This window comes from Eleutherodactylus coqui, chromosome 2 (genome assembly GCF_035609145.1).
Source record: "Eleutherodactylus coqui strain aEleCoq1 chromosome 2, aEleCoq1.hap1, whole genome shotgun sequence".
In the NCBI taxonomy this organism is placed as follows: Eukaryota; Metazoa; Chordata; class Amphibia; order Anura; family Eleutherodactylidae; genus Eleutherodactylus; species Eleutherodactylus coqui.
The window spans coordinates 193,235,337-193,256,934 of record NC_089838.1 but is presented as its reverse complement, the minus strand read 5'-3'; the positions used below and the strand labels follow the sequence as shown (position 1 = coordinate 193,256,934).

Here is a 21,598-nt window from a genome sequence, read left to right as displayed (position 1 = left end):
TTTTTCACAATAAAACCAATGAGTGGTTTTGACGTGGTCAATGTTTAGGCTAATTTTGAATATATTTATTCTGAGCCAACTATATGATGGCTGTTTTTAGTGGCATTACAATTTTTTGATAGTAAAATGTTGAGAATAAAGAATTTATAAGTTATAAAAGATAACTGTTCATCGGCCCGTCAGCTGAGAGGCATTAGCAGCAGCCTCCAGATGTGAGGAACAGATCTCAATCTGGTGCAACCCTTATGTTAGCTCTTATAGACATGAATTAATCAAGCCAAGACATAGAGTAAACCAGAAAAAATAAACAGTCAAATTGTAGCTACTGTATTTCTGTCCCCATAAAATTGGAACACCTATGTTTAAAAATTGCTGTGATGGTATTGTATGATAGCATACCCAATATTAATGTATAGATTCTCAATTTATTACAGTCTGAAAGTTACTAACAGCTGATAACCTGTGCTGTTTCAGAATGATTGCAGAGCAGGAGGCTTAAAGTGCTGCCGTAATTTTACTATCAGTGGGGTTTTAAGCCCAGGACCAGGCGCCTTATATTTACCGCACCTGGTCCTTAATGGCTTTAAATGCAAGGGTTGAATTCCACACCTGTTTCACATTTGGTGCGGATTTGGCCACCGATAAATTCTTGCAGAATTGTTGCAGGTATTCCATTGTGAAATGCTCACAGCGATTCCATCATGGGATTTTCTGCATGACAAGCTTTGTTTCTGGAGCCAGCTGTCATGATAGAAATACTAAGCTGTGTACATCAAGGTGAGGGAATCACTTGAAGCTGGCCATCTGCAGGGCTGCCATCAAAGTAGTACAACCACTGTAGGCCTCTTTTGTTTAATGCTGTGCCTGGTCCCCTGAATTGTCCTGATACTGGCCCTGCGAGCAACCAGGTTCATGTTCTAATCACTTTTTTTATATATACAGTATATACTCAGTACTTGCACTTGAAAAGCACATACATTTTAAGCAGTGCTGCAGTTTTTCTTCCACCTATTCTGCAGCACTTACGAGATAGGGGGAATGAAAATAAAACCATGGTTACATGAAGTAATCAATTGATGGAAATGGTAGGGGTGAGGGTCCTGCTCCAATGAGCTTACATGCTACAAATAATGGGGTGATACAGAAGGTAAAGAGGCTGGAGATGTGCCCGGTATGGCGAGGTGGGGAGTGAGGGATGCTATACACATAGGCAATAGTCAAATTGGGCTGTATAGTGGCTGAATTGGTATGACTGCAGGCCGTGATTGATTATGGTTAGCAGGAATTGCAGTCAGTAGGACAGGGAGCATGTTATCAGGCATAGTACAGAGGGGTTTGGTTTAGGGGATATGGTATGCCTCCCTGAAGAGGTTTGTTTTTAGAGAGCACCTGAAATTTTGTGTGTCAGTGATTGCATGGATAGCTTTGGGTAGTGTGTTCCAGAGGACTGGTGATGCTCAGGAGAAGTCTAGGATGAGGGAATGAGAGGCTCTTAGCCTGATTTTGTTAGCAGAGCAGAGGGCGCAGGCTGGGTGGGAAATTGAGATGAGGGAAGAAATGTATGGCGGCGCAGCACTCTGGAGGGCTTTGTGGATGACCATATATACGTACCTAAATTAGCCACGTTAAAAAATCACGACCATCTGAAGCATTGGATTCCAATGTATTAATTCAGATGAAAGATTTTTAGTCACATTAAAAAAAATGTGCCAGGACATTGGATAGGACATCGGCAACTGAAAACGGCGACCATTTTTTATATGCTGCATCAAAAAATAGGTCTTAGCTCATCTTTTGCTGGAATACAAGGCTTCTATAGGAAGGAAGGGGGAGGGAGTTCAGCTTTGTCTAACAATGGGAAATAATTACAGCTGCCTCTATTTAAGCATTAGAAGTCATTCTAATTTCTGTAGACCAAGGGATTTCTGCGCTGCAGCATATTTGTTCCCCCTAAGACGCCGCAGCTGCCCGCATGGCTGATTAAGATCGGGGCTTAAACATGGCTATTCTTTCACGTAAGCATAAAAATACATACATGTAAAGGAGGCCCAACTTCTATGGGAAAAATCATAGCATTGTTACTGTTACATGATCATTAGCTAGAGCAATTTCCTTAAAGGGGTGGTCTCGCGAAACCAAGTGGGGTTATACACTTCCGTATGGCCATATTAATGCACTTTGTAATATACATTGTGCATTAAATATGAGCCATACAGAAGTTATTCCACTTACCTGCTCCGTTGCTAGCGTCCTCGTCTCCATGGTTCCGTCTAAATTCGCTGGCAGCTTGCTTTTTTAGACGCGCTTGCGCAGTCCGGTCTTCTCCTTTCAGCACGAGCCACTTCAGTGTGCTCCCCGCTACAGCTCTTCTGCGCATGCGCAGATGAGCTGTCACTGCTCGGGAGCGCGCTGGAGCGGCCATTCTGTACCATCCTCTGTTAGAGGAAGGTGCAGAGCCGCCCAGCTGTCCGGAGAAGCCGCCCAGCTGTCCTGCCGTCCAGGTAAGTGATGGGCCGGGGGGGGCTGTCGTCGCTGTCGCTGCGATGGGGGGGGCTGTCGCTGCGCCGGGGGGGGGCTGCCGCTGCGATGGGGGGACTGTCGCTGCGCCGGGGGGGGCTGTCGCTGCGCCGGGGGGGGGCTGCCGCTGCGATGGGGGGGCTGTCGCTAGGCCGGGGGAACTAGCGCTGGGCCAGGGGGGTAAGTGATGGGTCGGGGGTGATGTTCACTGACAGGTGAAGGCCCCGAAGCCCAGCGCTGGGCTCCGGGGCCTTCACCTGGGCTCCGGAACCTAGGGCTGGGCTCTGGAACCTAGCGCTGGGCTCCGGAACCTAGCGCTGGGCTCCGGGGCCTTCACCTGGGCTCCGGGGCCTTCACCTGGGCTGAGGGTCTAGCGCTGGGGAGCCGGGGGCTAGCGCCGGTTACCTGCTGCCTGGCGGTGGGTGACTGGTCGGCGGCTGCGGGGCGTCTGGTCGGCGGCTGCGGGGCGTCCGGTTGCCATGGAGACACAGCTGGCAGCGTCTCGGGAGCGCGCACGTCGGGCTGCAGCGAGCGACGGGGAAAGAGCCGGCGGCCATCTTGGGGAAACTTTTATAAGTTGCTGAAACGCTGGAACGGTAAGTACAAACCAGCTAGGAAAGTCATTTACAGGGGTAATTAGTAATGTATGTTTAATTAGGGGGACTGGGCAAAAAAAAAAAATCACTGCTTCCTCGAGACATCTCCTTTAATTAAAAAATGCAATAGACACAAAACTATTGTAAATTCACAAATGCAAAAATTAACCATACCACATCACAAGGTGTTAATGTAGCTTCAACAGTGTGAAAGCAGCCTTAGGACAGGGCTTGATATATTGACAAATGGAGATCTGATAATGTTATCAGTCCAGGGGGATCTATTCAGTGTTAAAGACTGTGATCAACATCAAGCAATGATGCTCTTAGGCTGCCTGTCCATGGACGGGTTTTAATTTCGTTCCCCGCAGCGATAATCCGGCCCCGGGGAACGCAGTGAAAGCTCTCCATAGTGTTGCTATGAAGAGCGCTTCCCCTATGTCCACGAGCGGAGAATTGCAATGAGAATCGCAGCATGCTACGAATTTACTGCGATTTTCCGCGGTCAACCTATCTGTCAGATTGGCTGATGGCGGAGATCCGCCGACCGCCTCCTGCTTCTGGGCGGCGGTATCTCTGCCGCGGGATACCACAAAGCCCGTTGACAGGCAGCCTTACTGTTATAAGCTGCTGCTACAGCCATACAATATATCATTTTTGTTGGCATTCTTGATTATAAATTGTTTATTTAAAAGCTTCATGAATGAATATGAAAGGACTGGTCTATTTCAATGTTGACATCTTAATTATAAAACAATAACTGCTATGCTATCATATTTTGTAAAAATCTAATTAGACGTGCACTGTAAAAAACATCTTTCTCTGCTTCAATTCATAGAGTGTAGCCATTGTTATGACCACACAATCAGAGTGACAATCTTAATAACAGAGCACTAGTAATTTGAAAAGCCTTTCCAAATAAATAAAAAGCAATGAATGCGGCACAGGCTAGGAAATTAGAGCTGGGGTATAATTAATATTCTCGGAATCTTAACTACTGTAATTAAAGAACATTGCAGACCTCCAAAAACATAATTATATCTTTTTATATGTGGCTTGTTTCTTTTTACTAATGTGAAGACATGCACATAAGCAACTGTTAGGAGATTGCGTTTGTTATTCTGTTGTGTTTATTTTTGTGTATTCAGATACATTTGCAGACATCTACCCACAAAACTTTTTGATTGCATAGTATGTTACTTCTTTTCCCATTACACATAGAACTGCAGGAACTGCTTGATAGCTTCTATCTGGGTGTTGATGAATTAATCTCATTGCTGCATTTCTTCTCTATCTCTTTTTGAGCCACTTGTGCTCTCTTTGAAAGCATTGCTGTCTGCTCCTGTCAGACATTTGCCACAAAATAATTAGTCATTACATACTGCGCTTTTCCCTGGTTGATATCACCCCAAATCCTAATTGATTTTAGAGAACAAAAAAGAAAACTTGTTTAAGTTAGTGATACTATGTGCAGGCTTGTCATTTATTTGTAAACAACGACAGAGGATTTACATGGGCGAATATTTTCTCTAAGAAGCCTATTCTTTTAGTTTGGTTATGTCGATAGGAACATTAACAACATTTCACATTTTTGGAAAGTTTATTCTCTTTTTAAATAGTCTATTGCTCTGCACTTTTTCAGAGGATGTTAACTGTTTTTACCATGTAGACCGTGAAAACAAACTAATTATGTAACACTGATTCAGACCACTGGATCTGCCTAGATCATTTCTTATACCCTAAGGCCTCATGTCCACGGGCAAAAGAAGAATTAAAATCCGCAGCAGATTTTAACTCTTCTCCTGCCCGCGGATCCGTGCCCCATAGGGATGCATTGACCACCCGCGGGTAGATAAATACCCACGGATGGTCAATAAAAGTGATTTTTAAAAAAATGGAGCATTAAAAAATCTGGACCATGCTCCATTTTCGTGCGGGTCTCCCGCGGGGACGGCTCCCGCAGGCTTCTATTGAAGCCTATGGAAGCCGTCCGGATCCGCGGGAAACAAAAATCAGATTTTACTCACCTGCTCCGTTTCTTCTCTTCGCCGCGGCACCATCTTCTCTCAGTCGCGGCCGGATCACTTTGCTTCGGGCCGGCGCATGCGCGGGGCACGTCACCGACGTCATCCTGCGCATCCGCCGGGCCGAAGAAAGAAGATCCGGCCGCGACGCAGAGAAGATGACGCGGCAGCGAAGGAAGGATCCGGAGCGTGCGAGAGGTGAGTTAATTCTGATTTATTGTTATTTTCAGCCCTCATGTCCGCGGGGCAGGAGGGGCCCGCTGCAGATTCTCCATGGAGAATCCGTAGCGGGCCTGATTTTCCCCGTGGACATGAGGCCTAATTGTCCAACTTAAAATAGTCCTGGGCTTATTAAGTGTAATTCCTTTGTAATTTCATGATAGAAAGCAGAAATTTTGGAAATAGTGAGGAACTGAAACGCCAAATGTATTAGAAAATTGCAGACTATATTTTGTAGAAAAAGGCTCATTTACATAAAACTAGAAATACCTTTGAGGGACAATTTTCATGAAAATGTAAGAGGCTGATTGACTTCATGAATCGCAAAATTGTATTTATGTGGAAAATTGGGGTAGCATATAAAATCTACTACCATATCAGTAATCAAAACTTCGGACTAATGCTTCCCAACATAAAGAGAAGTAATAGCATTTAGGGACTGTCCTAATGCCTAATATTAGATATCATAGTAGCATAGTATGTAAGGATGAAAAAATACATACACTACCGTTCAAAAGTTTGGGGTCACCCAAACAATTTTGTGTTTTCCATGAAAAGTCACACTTATTCACCACCATGCGTTGTGAAATGAATAGAAAATAGAGTCAAGACATTGACAAGGTTAGAAATAATGATTTGTATTTGAAATAACATTGTTTTTACATCAAACTTTGCTTTCGTCAAAGAATCCTCCTTTTGCAGCAATTACAGCATTGCACACCTTTGACATTCTAGCTGTTAATTTGTTGAGGTAAGCTTGAGAAATTGCACCCCACGCTTCTAGAAGCATCTCCCACAAGTTGGATTGGTTGGATGGGCACTTCTGGCGTACCATACGGTCAAGCTGCTCCCACAACAGCTCAATGGGGTTCAGATCTATGGTGACTGCGCTGGCCACTCCATTACCGATAGAATACCAGCTGCCTGCTTCTGCTGTAAATAGTTCTTGCACAATTTGGAGGTGTGTTTAGGGTCATTGTCCTGTTGTAGGATGAAATTGGTTCCAATCAAGCGCTGTCCACTGGGTATGGCATGGCGTTGCAAAATGGAGTGATAGCCTTCCTTATTCAGAATCCCTTTTACCCTGTACAAATCTCCCACCTTACCAGCACCAAAGCAACCCCAGACCATCACATTACCTCCACCATGCTTAACAGATGGCGTCAGGCATTCTTCCAGCATCTTTTCATTTGTTCTGCGTCTCACAAACGTTCTTCTTTGTGATCCAAACACCTCAAACTTGGATTCTTCCGTCCACAACACTTTTTTCCAGTCTTCCTCTGTCCAATGTCTGTGTTCTTTTGCCCATCTTAATCTTTTTCTTTTATTGGCCAGTCTCAGATATGGCTTTTTCTTTGCCACTCTGCCCTGAAGCCCAAAATCCCGCAGCCGCCTCTTCACTGTAGATGTTGACACTGGTGTTTTGCGGGTACTATTTAATGAAGATGCCAGTTGGGTACCTGTGAGGCGTCTGTTTCTCAAACTAGAGACTCTAATGTGCTTATCTTCTTGCTTAGTTGTGCAACGCGGCCTCCCACTTCTTTTTCTACTCTGGTTAGAGCCTGTTTGTGCTGTCCTCTGAAGGGAGTAGTACACACCGTTGTAGGAAATCTTCAATTTCTTAGCAATTTCTCGCATGGAATAGCCTTCATTTCTAAGAACAAGAATAGACTGTCGAGTTTCAGATGAAAGTTCTCTTTTTCTGGCCATTTTGAGCGTTTAATTGACCCCACAAATGTGATGCTCCAGAAACTCAATCTGCTCACAGGAAGGTCAGTTCTGTAGCTTCTGTAACGAGCTAGACTGTTTTCAGATGTGTGAACATGATTGCACAAGGGTTTTCTAATCATCAATTAGCCTTCTGAGCCAATGAGCAAACACATTGTACCATTAGAACACTGGAGTGATAGTTGCTGGAAATGGGCCTCTATACACCTTTGTAGATATTGCACAAAAAAACAGACATTTGCAGCTAGAATAGTCATTTACCACATTAGCAATGTATAGAGTGCATTTGTTTAAAGTTAGGACTAGTTTAAAGTTATCTTCATTGAAAAGTACAGTGCTTTTCCTTCAAAAATAAGGACATTTCAATGTGACCCCAAACTTTTGAACGGTAGTGTATGTACATCCAGTTCAGCCTATTATCCTACAATGTTGATCCAGAGGAAGGCAAAAAAAACAGGAGGTAGAAACCAATTATGCTCCTAATGTTATTCCTTCCTGGGTATAGTTTTCTCTATTGAGAGGGCTGGAGAGCCTGAGGCCTTAGTCACGTTTTTTTGCGCGATTTGTGGATCGCATGACAGATGCTCATCCGCAAATCGCGTGACCGGGGCCCAAAAATCACCCGAAAAATCTGCTCCTAGCCGCGTTTCATGAATGGGTGTGAGTGAGACCTGCCTCTGATCGGCTCAGCGCTGAGCCAATCAGGGGCAGGTCTGACTCACACCCCCTTCACACCCACTGCAGGCCGGCCGCGCTGAACTCCGTCTGTCGGGACAAGGTGAGTATATATATATATATATATATATATATATATATATATTTTATTTTTTTTTTACACATTTCTGGATGAATTGCAGGGAAGGGCTTATATATTTAAGCCCTTCCCGACAATTCATCCCGCGATCACCGGCAGCCCATTGCTTTCAATGGATCCGGCTGTATTGCAGCTGTGGCAGAGAAGAATGATTTGTCTTCTATATGTTCTCAATGGGGTCGGCGCTGCTGCCGCCGGCCCCATTGAGCGCATATAGAGAAGACAACAGGAATTGCAGATTGCAGATAGGTGCGATCTGCGATTTCTGTTCTATAATTTATCGGACGAGCGCATAAAAAGCGCTCATGTGTCTGATACCATTGCAAAGCAATGGTTTTAAAAAATCGCTGGGCGCATGCGCAAATCGCGCGAAAAACGCCCGTCTGACTAAGGCCTGAAAGTGCCATTTAAGAACTTTCGCCTACCAGCTTTGCACTGCATGGCTAGGGGTAAGAAGAGCACTTGGCAATAGTGGCCTCAACTAGTAAATATAGACCGTTTATTAATTTACATGCATAAATACATCAATAAATAAAGTTTTAGATTTGCTACTGAATTTTTGTTCTACTTGAAGGCCTTTATATACAACCCTATAGAAGTGGGTGTTTTATATTATACAAATAGCATAACAAAAATGTTGTGTTTTTTTAAAGTCATTTTTAAAGATATATATACTGTGTATGACCTAATCAGTATTATATATTTTGTGAGGATTGACTCATTTAATTCTAATGCATTTTTATTTAAGGTCATAATTTTCCCAATGTTGTATGTATGTTAAAATTTGTATGTTTCTGATTTTTGCAGATTTTAACAGCATTAGATCAAGATGACCAAGCTGGAAAACAAAAACTTGCCTACAAATTAGAACAAGTCATTGCCCTGATGAGTATAGACAGCTGAAAACTGTTCTTCCAGGTTACCCTGGAAGGGATAAACCAAGCCGTGCCTCAGTCAAGATTGTCATCTTTACCAAGTGCAAGTTCGGATTGGCTGGACGCAGGGTCTTCTGCTTCCTCTTCTTCCTTCTATGAACCTCATGGATAATACAAAATGTCCAATGGATTAAGGGAGGACACATAGTGTGGAAAACATTGGGATACAAAAACATTCTAGTTAAGACCTCTGCTTAAAGATATACTATTACGCTATCCAGTATGGAAAGCTAGAAGGTCTTATATGTTGTGCTGCTTGTGGCTTCTTTCCCTGCCATGATTTGGTGTGGGTGGAATATGAACCTAGTATTATTGAATTTTAAACCATAAAAAAGGAATCCTTTGGCAGAAAAAGGCATTATTGATATCCCAGCTACATGACTCAACTTGTGCCTTCATGTAAACCTTCAACATGGAGCATAAAAGAAGAACATGCAGAATTCCTTTAATCTATCAGAGGCCATTAGAAGAAAGAAGTTATTCTACTTTTCTTATCATTTTTCCCCTTCAAACAACCCAAATAAGTTATTGTCCTGCAAGCTATTGAATACATCTGCTTCATTTCAATGTTCCCAAGAAACTAAATTTGCTTGACAAAATCAAAGTATGAAGCAACAAAAAAGACCATGCAGATGGCTTTTAATATGCATACTAATGACTTATAAGCTAGGTATAAGAGAAAACATTATACTCCTGATCCCAGTTTCATCTTACAATTCAATGAACATTAATTTTTTGTGTCTACAATTTTCATTGTATGACATGAAAGCCAATAGTTTTCCTACAATTAAATGCACACCATCTTAAGCTCCAGGTTTTAAAATTGGTCAGTTTAAGTGAAATCCTCACATTCCAAATGGTACAATCAAAGCTTCAATATAGTTTGCCTGTAGTATATAATAATAATGGAGGGTTATGTACTAAGTCCTATTATAACAAGTACAAGATGATATATTATGTATGTTTGAGTATTTTAATTCACTGTTTTACATACAGGCAATTACTATGTGGAGCTTTTAATGGATCAAGGTAATTGAATACACTTTAGCACAATTCACTTTAGACCTAACATGTAGTGTAAGATAAAAAAAAAAAGGAAAACTGTCATCCATTTAGATATGGGTAAACCATTTCATTCATTCAGTCTTGGGAGGTTTAAACATGTTCTTGAACGCTTGAAATCTAAAAGTGCATCACTTGTTTTGAAACTGCCATTTGGAAAAAAGGAGCACAAAATTACAATAATCATGCAAAAAATAAATAAAAACAGAAAATCAGCACAATTTTTATTTCAAATGACAGAAGAGAATGTCACCAATTGAAAAGGTTAGCATTGCCTGCAAATGCAACTAGCATAAGTGACAAGTAGCCACATATTTAAAGGCTATTGCTTTGAAATTCCAGGTTATTCCAACTTATTTCCAAGGTTATCGTAATTTATTTTGTAATTTTTCAGAATTTACAGTTCAGTATTTTAGAAGGTGAAACTGTATTTGTTCGTTCTGGGATAGTAGCAACGCATACAAATCTTCCTATTCTGTGAGCATTTTTTATATATACTAATAAAGTACATATAGCGCAAATAAAGGAATACACTAGAAATAATTCAATTTGAAACGAGCTGGTACAAAACAATTGGTTAATGTCTATTTTTGTTGAGCACACTTAATCCCTTACGCACCTTATTTGAACTTTTCATAGCGTTTGCTTTGAATTAGCTGATGGTTACTGAACTATACATGCCATTTAACTGGAGTTCGAAGCTTTGGCTGGCTACTACATTTATCAAGGGGAAGAAGAAGAATCACACTCAAAGAATTGTAGACAAAACCAAAGGTTATGGTGGCACAACATTGTCACATGTTAAAGGCTTTCTTCTCATCCTCCCAAGGATAATGATGGAAAGGACAAATCAGTATGCATTTGTGTCTGCTCCAGTCCCGATATCTCGCATGAAATGTAGGAAGATGATAAGGAAACTATTGGATTTGCACAGCTGTACAGAAAGAATACAAGTAGACCACTATGCTATCTAATTCAATCAATCTTATCTTTATTTGTATGGTACATAGTTTTTTCATTTTTTTTTCAAAGAAAAATGGCAACCTCAGTCAATTAAAATATAAAAAACAAAAAGAAAATAAGTACATATAGAAAAATGTAACTTTTCGTGTTGACCATTGTGAGCTTCAAAGCTGCCTGTCTTTATACCCTTTACTTTTTTCTGTTTTCTTATTCTGAACTTCTTGCCTTGAGATCTGCCAGATTTGTGCTGTGAATGTGTAGGGTCTTGGCCCTGGAGTACCAGAGGTACATACCTTAGCTTTCAGGGTTTTTCTTTTTTTGTTCTTTTTTAAAACTGAAAATAGCGCATGTTAATACTGTTAATTCTGAGAGAAAATTAAAGCCTTGCTGATGCTGTGGATGTGGTTACCATTATATTCCTTCCCTTTTAAGTTCCTTCCTTTTATTTGTCTGCCTGAGAGCAATGATCTGAGTGGTTTGTCATGTGACTATATTCAATGTTAAGGTGGAAACTTTATCAAAGTCTTCAAAATAGAATGGGTTTATGAAATGAATATATAGTATTGTTGTACCAATTTAATGCTATAGTTAATTCTGTAAACCAACTGCTTAAAATTTGACTCTAAAACAGTTACAGTTTTAAGGCTCACGATTATTGTATATACAAGGGTTGAGGTCCTAATCCAGGCTACCTAAATAATACATTAGTTGCATTGGCATTGTTACAACCAAGTTGATTCCACTCTTTCCCTTATGGGGGACCATTGAAGCCTATTGTACAAAAGTAGAGACTAAGTGGACTTCAAAGCAGGGCAAATGAACAAGTATTCTGTATTATATTTCCTGGTCACAAAAATAGCAATTCTTTAAAAAAAAAACTCAGTCAAAAAGTAAAACTCGTTTTGCAGTAAAAATCCAGAAAAGTTAATGAATCATTATTGAAAGTTAAAAGAAAAATCCAGCAAAATACCTTATCTGATTAAGATTGGATTTAGGTTCAGTGAATGCAAATCTAGCATCCATGTCATATATCATCATACCTCTTATATGCTGTTCTTTACTTTTTTCTTTGGGCATGTAGAAACAGAAAATGTCAATCTAGAAACTGTTCATAACTGCTAATTATAAGTTTGTTATGCTAATAAGTGTAACCATTTAATTAAGTGTACAGTATAATAGTAAAGATAAAAAGGGAGGGTCCTCAGTTGTTGATACCTTTTAATGGCTAGCTAAAAAGATTTTGGCTAATTTAATTGTCATAATCTTTTAAGTTAGGCATTAAAAGGTATGAACAACTGAGGACCCTCCCTTTTTATCTTTTGTGTCTACTGGACAACGTGATTCAAATATCTAATTTCTTTTAGCAATATAATGTTGTCAGTAGCAAATAGACTGTGAGCCTAACTGAATCACTAAAACCATACAGAGGTTTTCCAGGGTCTTATGTTGTATATATGTATGCTGTATGGTTTGATCTTAGTAAAAGAAACTATACAATACATAAAAGAAGATGCAAGAGAGCAACACGGCCCCAATTGCTGACACAGTACCGAACATATCCTTGCTGTTGTGTCTACTACTGAAGTACAGTCCCATTGACCTAATTGGGCTGCAACACTACAGTAGATACTGTTAGACATTAATTGTTTATCCTAACAAAAAGCCATCAATCTGAAATTTGGGAAAACCTCCTTAATACCAATTGCAACCTTGATGATTAACATATAATAGCCCATGCAAGTATTAGGTATTCATATATTAATGATTCTTTAGACAGTCATGTGCCAATCAACTAAGTTGCAGTGGTACTGAACTGCTGTATTACAAACATAGAAATATAAAATATTGACAGCTTAAAAAGAAGACCACATGGTCTAACTAGTATGTCTTTAGTTTTTGTTTCTACCTCTTTGAGGGTACATAAAGCAAAGCACCATATAGGTGTAGCCAAATTTAACATGACTGTGAAAACTTTATTTGGCAAATTATCATATCTTAAGCCATTAAAAAGGCTATTGTTATGTCATTTTAATACAACATAATCCGTTGTGAAACAATTGAAAGAGTCATGTTAAACTTGGCTTCTTTCATAAGAAAAAGGATAAAGGTAGCAAATGGATTTTATTACTATACAATACAAACCGAAAAAATTAATCAAAAGAGGCAATGAAGCTGTATCCTAAAGATGCCAGAGTTTACACCTGAAGACTATATAGTCAATGTTCAAGCAAAACTGAAAAATGTTCATATGTTTATGTATTAATAAATTAGAGAAGTAGAAAGTTTATTACTATATGTTTGTTTTATTTATAGAAATACTAATATCTTACTAACATATTTCTGCGATTGACTGTTTTAAAGTGCAGCCATATTGGTTGTAAGTTGTGACCTTTGAGTTAGGTTTTTGATAAATTGTAATTTTGTTACTTCTTCAACATGCTGAAAAGAAAATGAAAGTTTGTCACCAGTTTCTAAGAAGTTCAAAAACTGGCAAACAATATGGCTGCATTTCCTGTTGTCACTTTGACAAAAATGTCTGTCACAACAAACAAGGAAAATAAGAGACAATATTAATTTAAGTAAAACAAAACACAATTGCCAAACTTCGATTATTGCTCTACCTGATGTTTATTAGTATGTTTTAATTTTTACATTTTGGGTGGAAATCCTCTTTAAATTTGCTAAGCAGATGTGATTATCTCATACTGAATACACACTTTCTGTATGTATATGTATGGTCATATCTTGTTATGCAATATTACTATCACTCTCTGTTGAAAACATATAATAATGAACTACTCAAAATGGATTTTAAGGTATATTTCTGAGAATTAACTGTACATATGTAGTCATATGGAATATAACATTTAATATAATTAAAATGTATAATGAGAAGCTATTCCCAAATGTTTAATGCAGGGCATTGAACTTGACATAGAGAATACAGACTATTTCCTTTTGTACGGTCATACTATTAACTTGTTCCATCAGTCAAATGTGTGATACGGTCATTTTTACTTATGAAGTGTTACATCAAAGTGAAACGTCATATTAAAGGGATTTTTAGAATTAGGGAAAAAATGCATTTTTTCGTCCAGATGCAGTACCTCTCTTGTCCAAAATCTGCCAGCATATATAATATTATGTGAATTTTTAGTATTACTGAAATCCACATCTGCCCTATTAATCTATAAAACAGCTACAAAACATCTCTCTATACTGTATACAAGTGTTACTTCTAATATCTTCCCCATAAATCCCCACAAACTAATTTGTTCTCACAACTGCTTTAATTGTAAAGTTGCTTATCCAGTTGCTTAGTACATTCTTACATATAAATCCTCTTCCCATGTATAAATGATATTCCTATATTTTCGTGACAGATACTCTGTTGCAGTGTAATGTTCTTAGAAATTCATTTCATTAACATAGTTTACTTGTTATTTTATGCTTAATTAGTGAACAGTCTTTGAAACGTCTTCCAGGTTCATAGGTGTCTAAAAGAAGATGAAGAATCCCAAGGTTAATAGTAATCACAACAAAATGTATGTGAAATGCTTCTATTAATGTTGTGTTGTCTCCCTTTCATATTGTTTTGAATCTAATGATTCTTAAATGTGCAGTATAAGATGCCTTCATTTCCATACTCATTAGAAAGTATTGTATTATATAGAATTTCTGCACATATTGGAACTTGCAAAATGTCTATGCAAGGCAAAATCTCTTTCTGACCAGGAATGCTAATGAATATTCTTCAAGGCAAGAACTGCACAAATCCTTTTGGCTATGATAGTTTTTGATAAAGTTTCCACCTGTATAATCATATCTTTAGAGTCCAGTGTTACTGAGAGCCTCAAAGAGATAAAAAAAATGCATATTAGAATGGAGGTTTTTATTATCCTAGATATACTATTTAAATTGGAAAAAAAGAGTTGTAACTTGGTAAAGGCAAGCTTCTGTAACTTTGTTATAATTAATTGTATACCTGTGTATGTAAATATAATGCATTCCTATTTTGCAGTCCAAAACAAACAAAAAACAAACTATTTGTAATATAGAATAAAGTTTATTTAAAAAAATACCTTATTTCTTGCCTTATTACATGGCATTGTGATAAACTAGTTAAAAAAATACTCTGATCAAAACTAATGTCTATATTGGGGTCTCTGAAACAATGCATAACACAGGGATTTTCTCTTTGTGTTCTTCTGAATCATGCACCAAGTCTTCAGGTCATGACTTAGCATTAAAGAGGTATTCCTATTAAGAAAGGTGATGATATATGGCTAAAATATGCCATCGCTTTATGTTCAATGGGGTCTGACCTCTGGCCTCCTAAAGACCCTAAGAATGAAGGGGCTATAGCCCTTCAGGCCCCCACACATTCTTTTTTTTAACTCGAATGTCAATGGGACTTTCTAATGTTAAAAACACATTGCACAAATATTGCAAGTTTGTGGTTTGCGATTCTTGTGTGCTGCATTTTCTAACATTAGAAAGTCTTATTTACATGTAAGTGTGAGAGCCCTTATATAGTATTACGTGTTTTTCCCTTGACAGCAGTGTCACAACCACCCACTGTAGAGGAAACTGCAGTACTGTCTCATGCAGAAGGACAGTACAGGATAGCCAGGAGGACCGCTGAGCAAGGAAAGCTTAGAAGGGTATGCAGTGCTACACTAGCCTCTTCATTTTCAGGATTGGTTGGAGGCCCAGAGGTCTATAGTATATGCTAGGATACTTTATAAGATGGGCATACTTCTTTTAGGAAATCCCTAAAATGCTATTTCAAAATAATATTAAATTGAAATCATATTCTAGGACAATTTTATAGTATATAGTGATCTTTCAAAATATTCAGACATAATTAGAAAGCAAAACACTTATTATTCATGTTCTTATTTGAAGTGCAGTCAATATTTATTGATTCTCCATGAGGGCTTGGTCAGATGAGCGTGTTTTACATGCTACTACAGAAGCGTGTAAAACTACATTTCTATTGCAACCAATAGGTTGCTATGGAAGCACTCACATGGACGCCTGTCAGCATCGTGGTGCGCGCTGTCCAGTGTTTTTACCATAGGCTCCTATGGAGCCGTGGATGCAGGCTTCCCACGCCACGGACGTGTGAACGGACGGCTCTGTGGAGCTAGGGGCAGCCCGTTCATGCGCAGAATTCCCGGCATGTCAGCAGCCTGGTTTACACATTGCTTAGCAACATTTAAACCACGCTCGTCTGACCAAGCCCTTATGATGTACTGCATTGCAAGGTGTGGAATTTGAGGATTGAAGCTATTACTATTTTAACATAATAAGGAGCCAATATGTATTCAGATCAAACATGACCCGATGACCAGGCTCTTATTTAACATGTACTTTATAGTTTGGAAGCAATATAACATAGAATGGTTTGCTGCAAAATAAATGAGCCTGAATCTAATCTGAAAACATTTTAGTCTCAGTTTCAGATAACTAATATATGCAAGAAAAAGCCCAGACAGCTATATTTTGATATAGTAATCACATCTTATTAATGGTACATTCACACATAGTGGAAATGGTGCAGATTTTCCATAGGGGAAAAAAACACACCAAAATCCACATAATTTTCACATCAAAAAACAAATCAAAATCTGCATCACTGATGTGTATTTCGAAATGAATTTAAGTACAGATTCGCAGCAGACTTTACCTTTTCTACTAATCCCCACCAAAATACACACCATTTTTTAATATTAGGTTTTTAGAGTTCCCCCCCCCCAAAAAAAAAAACTTGAAAAAGCAATTAAAAAACTTGAATTGTACATTAGCTATTTTATAGCTGTAACTATACAATTATCAAAGGAGATATATATTGCTATCTTGACAATAGGGAAGAAAAAGAGGAGAAATGAATGGAAATAATAATAGAAACATTAGGATAAGATAGAGGGATGATGCTTTTGCTATAGCAAATTTAGCTATTACAATGTTGAAGCTAAGGATTCCACATGTGATGAAAACTCTAAATATTATTTTTATGCAGGGCAAATAATTTTTCATATATTGTGCTCTGGATCAAATTGATCAAAGTGTATATGAAGGGAGATGTGGGAGATTTCCAAAGTTTAGCTAGAAGAAGTTTTGTGGAAAAAAAAGTATGACAAAGGAGTTTCCTACAATTAGAAGGACATTTCTCAATACGAAGCAACATTAGCTAATTGTAAGCGCAGTACAGTTGATTTGCCAGTAAGCTTTCCGAACAAAAAGAAAGTAGTATAGGACACTCGCAAAAAATATGATTCAGTGATCCTTAGTGCCCACAATTCCTCCAACATAAGTTGCATGATCGAGGATAGAATTTCGACAGCTTGGTAGGAGTAAAGTACCATCTGGTGAGTAACCTACAGTGAACTTCCAGTTGAGAAATATAAAATTATGATTTATTAGCTCATTTTAAAGCTGTGAGACATTGTTCTATTGATAAACTTCTTCCAAAATATCTCGCCCAATTCAGAAAATGAGATTTCTTGGAAGCTTCCATGTCTCCTGACAATATATTCTATATTTGTCTGGTATTTCTTAAGTCCTTGAATATTACATCAATGCTAAAATAAAATACAACAGAAGCAAGCTCAATATCAAAAGAGTATTTTTCAAGAAGTTGCAGATCTGCCAGTATTTATAAAGATCCATACTTGGAGTATAGTATTCGGCAGAAAAATTAGAATAGGGTTTAACTTTCCAATTAACAATAAGATTTAAAATACTTGTTAGACCCCTGAAGGTTCAACCCTTAAATTGTATGGAATAACAATTATATATGTAATTGATTAGGAATTAAATATTTCAAGATCCCTAAAATAGCTTCACCTCTTTATTCTTAGGGGTACATTCTTATCTAGATAAGGTGTTGCAAAGCTTGAATTGAATCATTTACAGAAGGAATAGCTGGCAAGGGATGGGCCCCATTTTCAGTGGGAACCAGCATAAGGGACAGAGGAGGTCTTCAATAAAATGGCATTCTATTGAAGGCCTGCTGGATCCTTGAAATCAAGACCACCAAGGATGAAGTTGGTTAAGGATTATGGCATAGTGATATTGAATTAAATTTGGTACACCTAATCCACCAAGTCTATGATGAAGATAGATAATTGAAGCTTCCACTCTGGATCTCCTATTATTACAAATAAAGTTAAGCATCTATTTTTGAATTTTAGCAAATAATAACTGAGGGATAGGGATTATTAAAGTATAAAAATAATATAATATCTTTGATATAATTAAAATTTTATATAAAACTATACAGCCTATCCAAGATAGTTCAATTTTAGTAAGATAATCAAGTTATTTTTGTAGGGAGGATAATAGTGGGAGTAGGTTGATATTAGCCAATTTAGAAAGAGGAAAGTATAGATTAATGTGTAAATTATTAATTACATCCAATTACCACTAAAAAGGAAATTCCCTTGCCATTGAAAATTTTAATATGGGAGAAATATTCATTAGTAATATTTGTAATTTACTAGTATTTTACTTATAATAGGAGAGTTGACCAAATTGGGGAAATGTTGCATATATTGCTTGTAAAGTATCTGAAATGGCAAACTATTTGATGTTCTTTTGTCTAAGACCAACCAGGCTACATTAAATGCCTATATTAATCATTCCTGCAAGAGGCTCCATTACTAAAGTGAATAACAATGTAGATAGGGGGAATCTTGGACAGGTCCCATTACTTATTTGAAATGGTTTTGAAAAAACATTTACGGGCTTTTACATCTGCATTGGAACCTCCGCCTGAGGGGCTTTTACATCTGCATTGGAACCTCCGCCTGAAAATGCGAGAAGAAAAAGTGCTGCATGCTATAGTCAATGGGGTCCACCAGACGACTGTTGAGATTTCCCTTTCCTCCCCGAACAGAGCAGGAAAGCGCTATCCCCAGTGCTGGTGTGAAAGCACCCTAGCAAGGACTCTCATTGAGAGGGAAATGTAAAGGGCTTCAATTGCTCTAAAAATATTACCAGAAAAGCCAAAGCTATTTAGAAGGGCAAATGTGATGTCTCAGTGTAGTCTACTGATTGCCTTCTTTGCATTGAAAGCAAGAAGCAGAGAAGGCATCCAAGAAACTCCTGCACTTGCTGTCAAATTTATCACTCTTCTGTTTCCATCTGGCTCTTGCCTTCCTTTCATAAAGCCTACTTGATCATTGTGAATAATTGTAGGAAGGACTGTAAGCAAAAGTTGAGCAAGGATTTTGGCATACAACTTGGTGTCACAATTTAACAAAGAAATGGGTCAACAATTTGCTGGAGAGCATGGTTCCTTATCAGGTTTTGGGATTCTTACTATAGTGACCTTGAGCATTTCTTCTGAAAGGCCTTCTTTAAGGAAAGTACTGTTAAACATCCTAGTCTCTTATTAAAGAGACAAAAAGCTGATATTCATTAGCAAAGCTGACTGGGCCAGGAGCTTTTTGAGGTTTAGTGGCGTTAATAACTTTGGCGAATTCTGGCCCAAGAATGGGAGCATTAAGATTGTCAAGATATTCTTCAGAGAGAGGGTGAAGATTGATATTTCTAAGTAATTAATTTATTGAAGAAATAGAAGATTGAAATGTAGTAGGATTATCTTTTAAATTATATAGACTGGAATAAACAGAACTAGTCTCCAGAAATATCCTGAGGGTAGATTATTTGGATCCAAATCCAGTCCTTTATAAAGACGTGGTTATTTTGTCCTTATAAAACAGGAGCTTCATAAAATATACATGTTGTACCAGGACCTATTACTAGAAACTGAGTTGTCCAAAATGATGTTCAGAAAAATAGGAGAGTGGTCATTTGGCTTCTCCTATAACAGAAGCTTTAACTGGTAAGATAGTACACTTGTCTACTATAAATTAATCAATACAGGAAAAGGATTTGTGTCTTGGGGATTAAAATGTATACTCCCTGGAAGAAGCATTACAACAACTAAATATATCATAAAGATCCTCTTTTAGCCCAACCAGCTGAGTCTAATTGTTTGTCAGAGACAATATTAGCATCCCCAGAAATTATGTGTTTCCTAGACTGGATTTCTCGAACACGTTTAATAGTTTTATTTAGAAAGCAGATCTGGGAAGAATAAGGTGCCTATAAATTCACTAGAGTAATAGGAGAACTATTTATTGTTCCAATCAAAACAAGGAACCCCCCCTTCAAATCCTTAATAAAGTTGTTAAAGATGAAAGTCCAGTCTGTCGCTAAAGGCTAGTAAAATGCCAGCCTTCTTATCTGAGTTAGCCATAAAAACTGTGGGATAATTGTTATGTGAGAAGGACAGTAGGATGAGGAAAATTGATTCTCCTGAAGACAAATAACTTCAACCTTATTAGTGAGTGCATCTTTCCAAACTAGAGATCTCTTAAATTGGGAATTTTGCACTTTAATATTCAGGGATAGTAGTTTAAGTAACAAAAATAATAAATAAAAGAGGTCTACTGATAGTGTAATCTTGGTACAAGGCTTAGTTGCAAACAAGTAAGATGAAAATTATAACTACGAATGCTTTGCAAATTAAAATCTAGCATCTAAGGTTATAGTAAACCATAACTAAAAGTGTATCAAGTACAACAGTTAACACTTAGAAGAAAAAGAGTCCTAGCAGGTCTCTAAAGCCTTCAAAAATCTGTGGGGAAACACAAATTCACCCGAAAGAGAACTATACCACAAAAATTGAAATATAGAGAGGAAAATACCTCAGCAGGAAGAAGATTTCACGCTTCAGTCCATGGGTATTTAGAAGAGCCTTTTGGAGGAGATCACTTCTGTTGGTCTGGAAGCGACAGACCCCATGATTTGAGAAATTTCATTCCATCTTTGAGTTTAATGAGCACATAAACTTGGTAGGGAAGCCTCATTTATTGGAGACCTTGGATTCATGCAGAATTGTAGTAATGGAAAAAAAGGATGTCCTTACTTGGATCATTGCTTGTGAAATGGATAAATTGACATGGATAAATTAACCATTTTGCGTGATGCAAACATGAGAGCCTCTTTGATATGAAGGAAGTTGACCCTAGCTATTGCTCCCCAGGGAACACTTTCCAGGAGCGTCTTCAGTCTTGGTAATCTGTGAGCTTTGTCAATGATTTAGCAGAACAGATGGAAAGAGCAGCTTCATAAATTGTAACAGATAATCTTTAAGATCACCTGGGGCAACCAATTCAGGAACACCTCTAAATTCACATTGTCCCTCCAGACCTATTATTTTATTTGTAATAGAGTCCAGTTCATCTGTCAATGAGTAGTGTGCATCTATCAGGTTGTTATGAGACTGAGTTACCGTTCCCATTTAGTTCTCCAAATGGTTAACTATGTCACCCAGCTTATCAATTGTGGTATTGATTTTAGGTGAGAAGTGGGCCAATTCCCTATGAATGGAACCTCTAAATGCTAAATCATTTCTTTAATAAAGGCTTTGGTTGTGACTTGAGTGGAAGTTTCAATATCAAGCAATGAATCCTTGTCCCCTGTGAGCCTCTGCTGAAGCAAATGGGTCTAACCCAATTTGAGATATTGTTTTTGGGACCTGCAGAAGGAGAGTTTGTATCCTGGCTATGGAGGTATGGGTAGCCACGATTTTAGGTGTAATTAAAGGCATCATTAGAGGGAGAAACATAAGCTGCTGTACTCAAATCTATAGTTGGCACCAAAGGATCAAGAGGTATGCTGGGAGAACCTTCAGAAGAGAAGTGCAGGCTGCCTTCACTATCG

The 21,598-nt window shown here is 38.2% G+C and overlaps 1 protein-coding gene across 2 annotated transcripts in view; it reads left to right on the top strand.

Moving 5' to 3' along the window:
• PLXNA4 (plexin A4) overlaps positions 1–12,079 on the top strand; it is a 683,798-nt gene extending 671,719 nt beyond the window's left edge. For both annotated transcript variants that reach the window (XM_066592134.1, XM_066592133.1), the window contains one exon: positions 8,706–12,079. In XM_066592134.1, the coding sequence (XP_066448231.1) occupies positions 8,706–8,801 (96 nt within the window). In that variant the 3' untranslated portion in view covers positions 8,802–12,079. The remainder of the gene's footprint in view (positions 1–8,705) is intronic.
• The last annotated feature ends 9,519 nt before the right edge of the window (positions 12,080–21,598 follow it).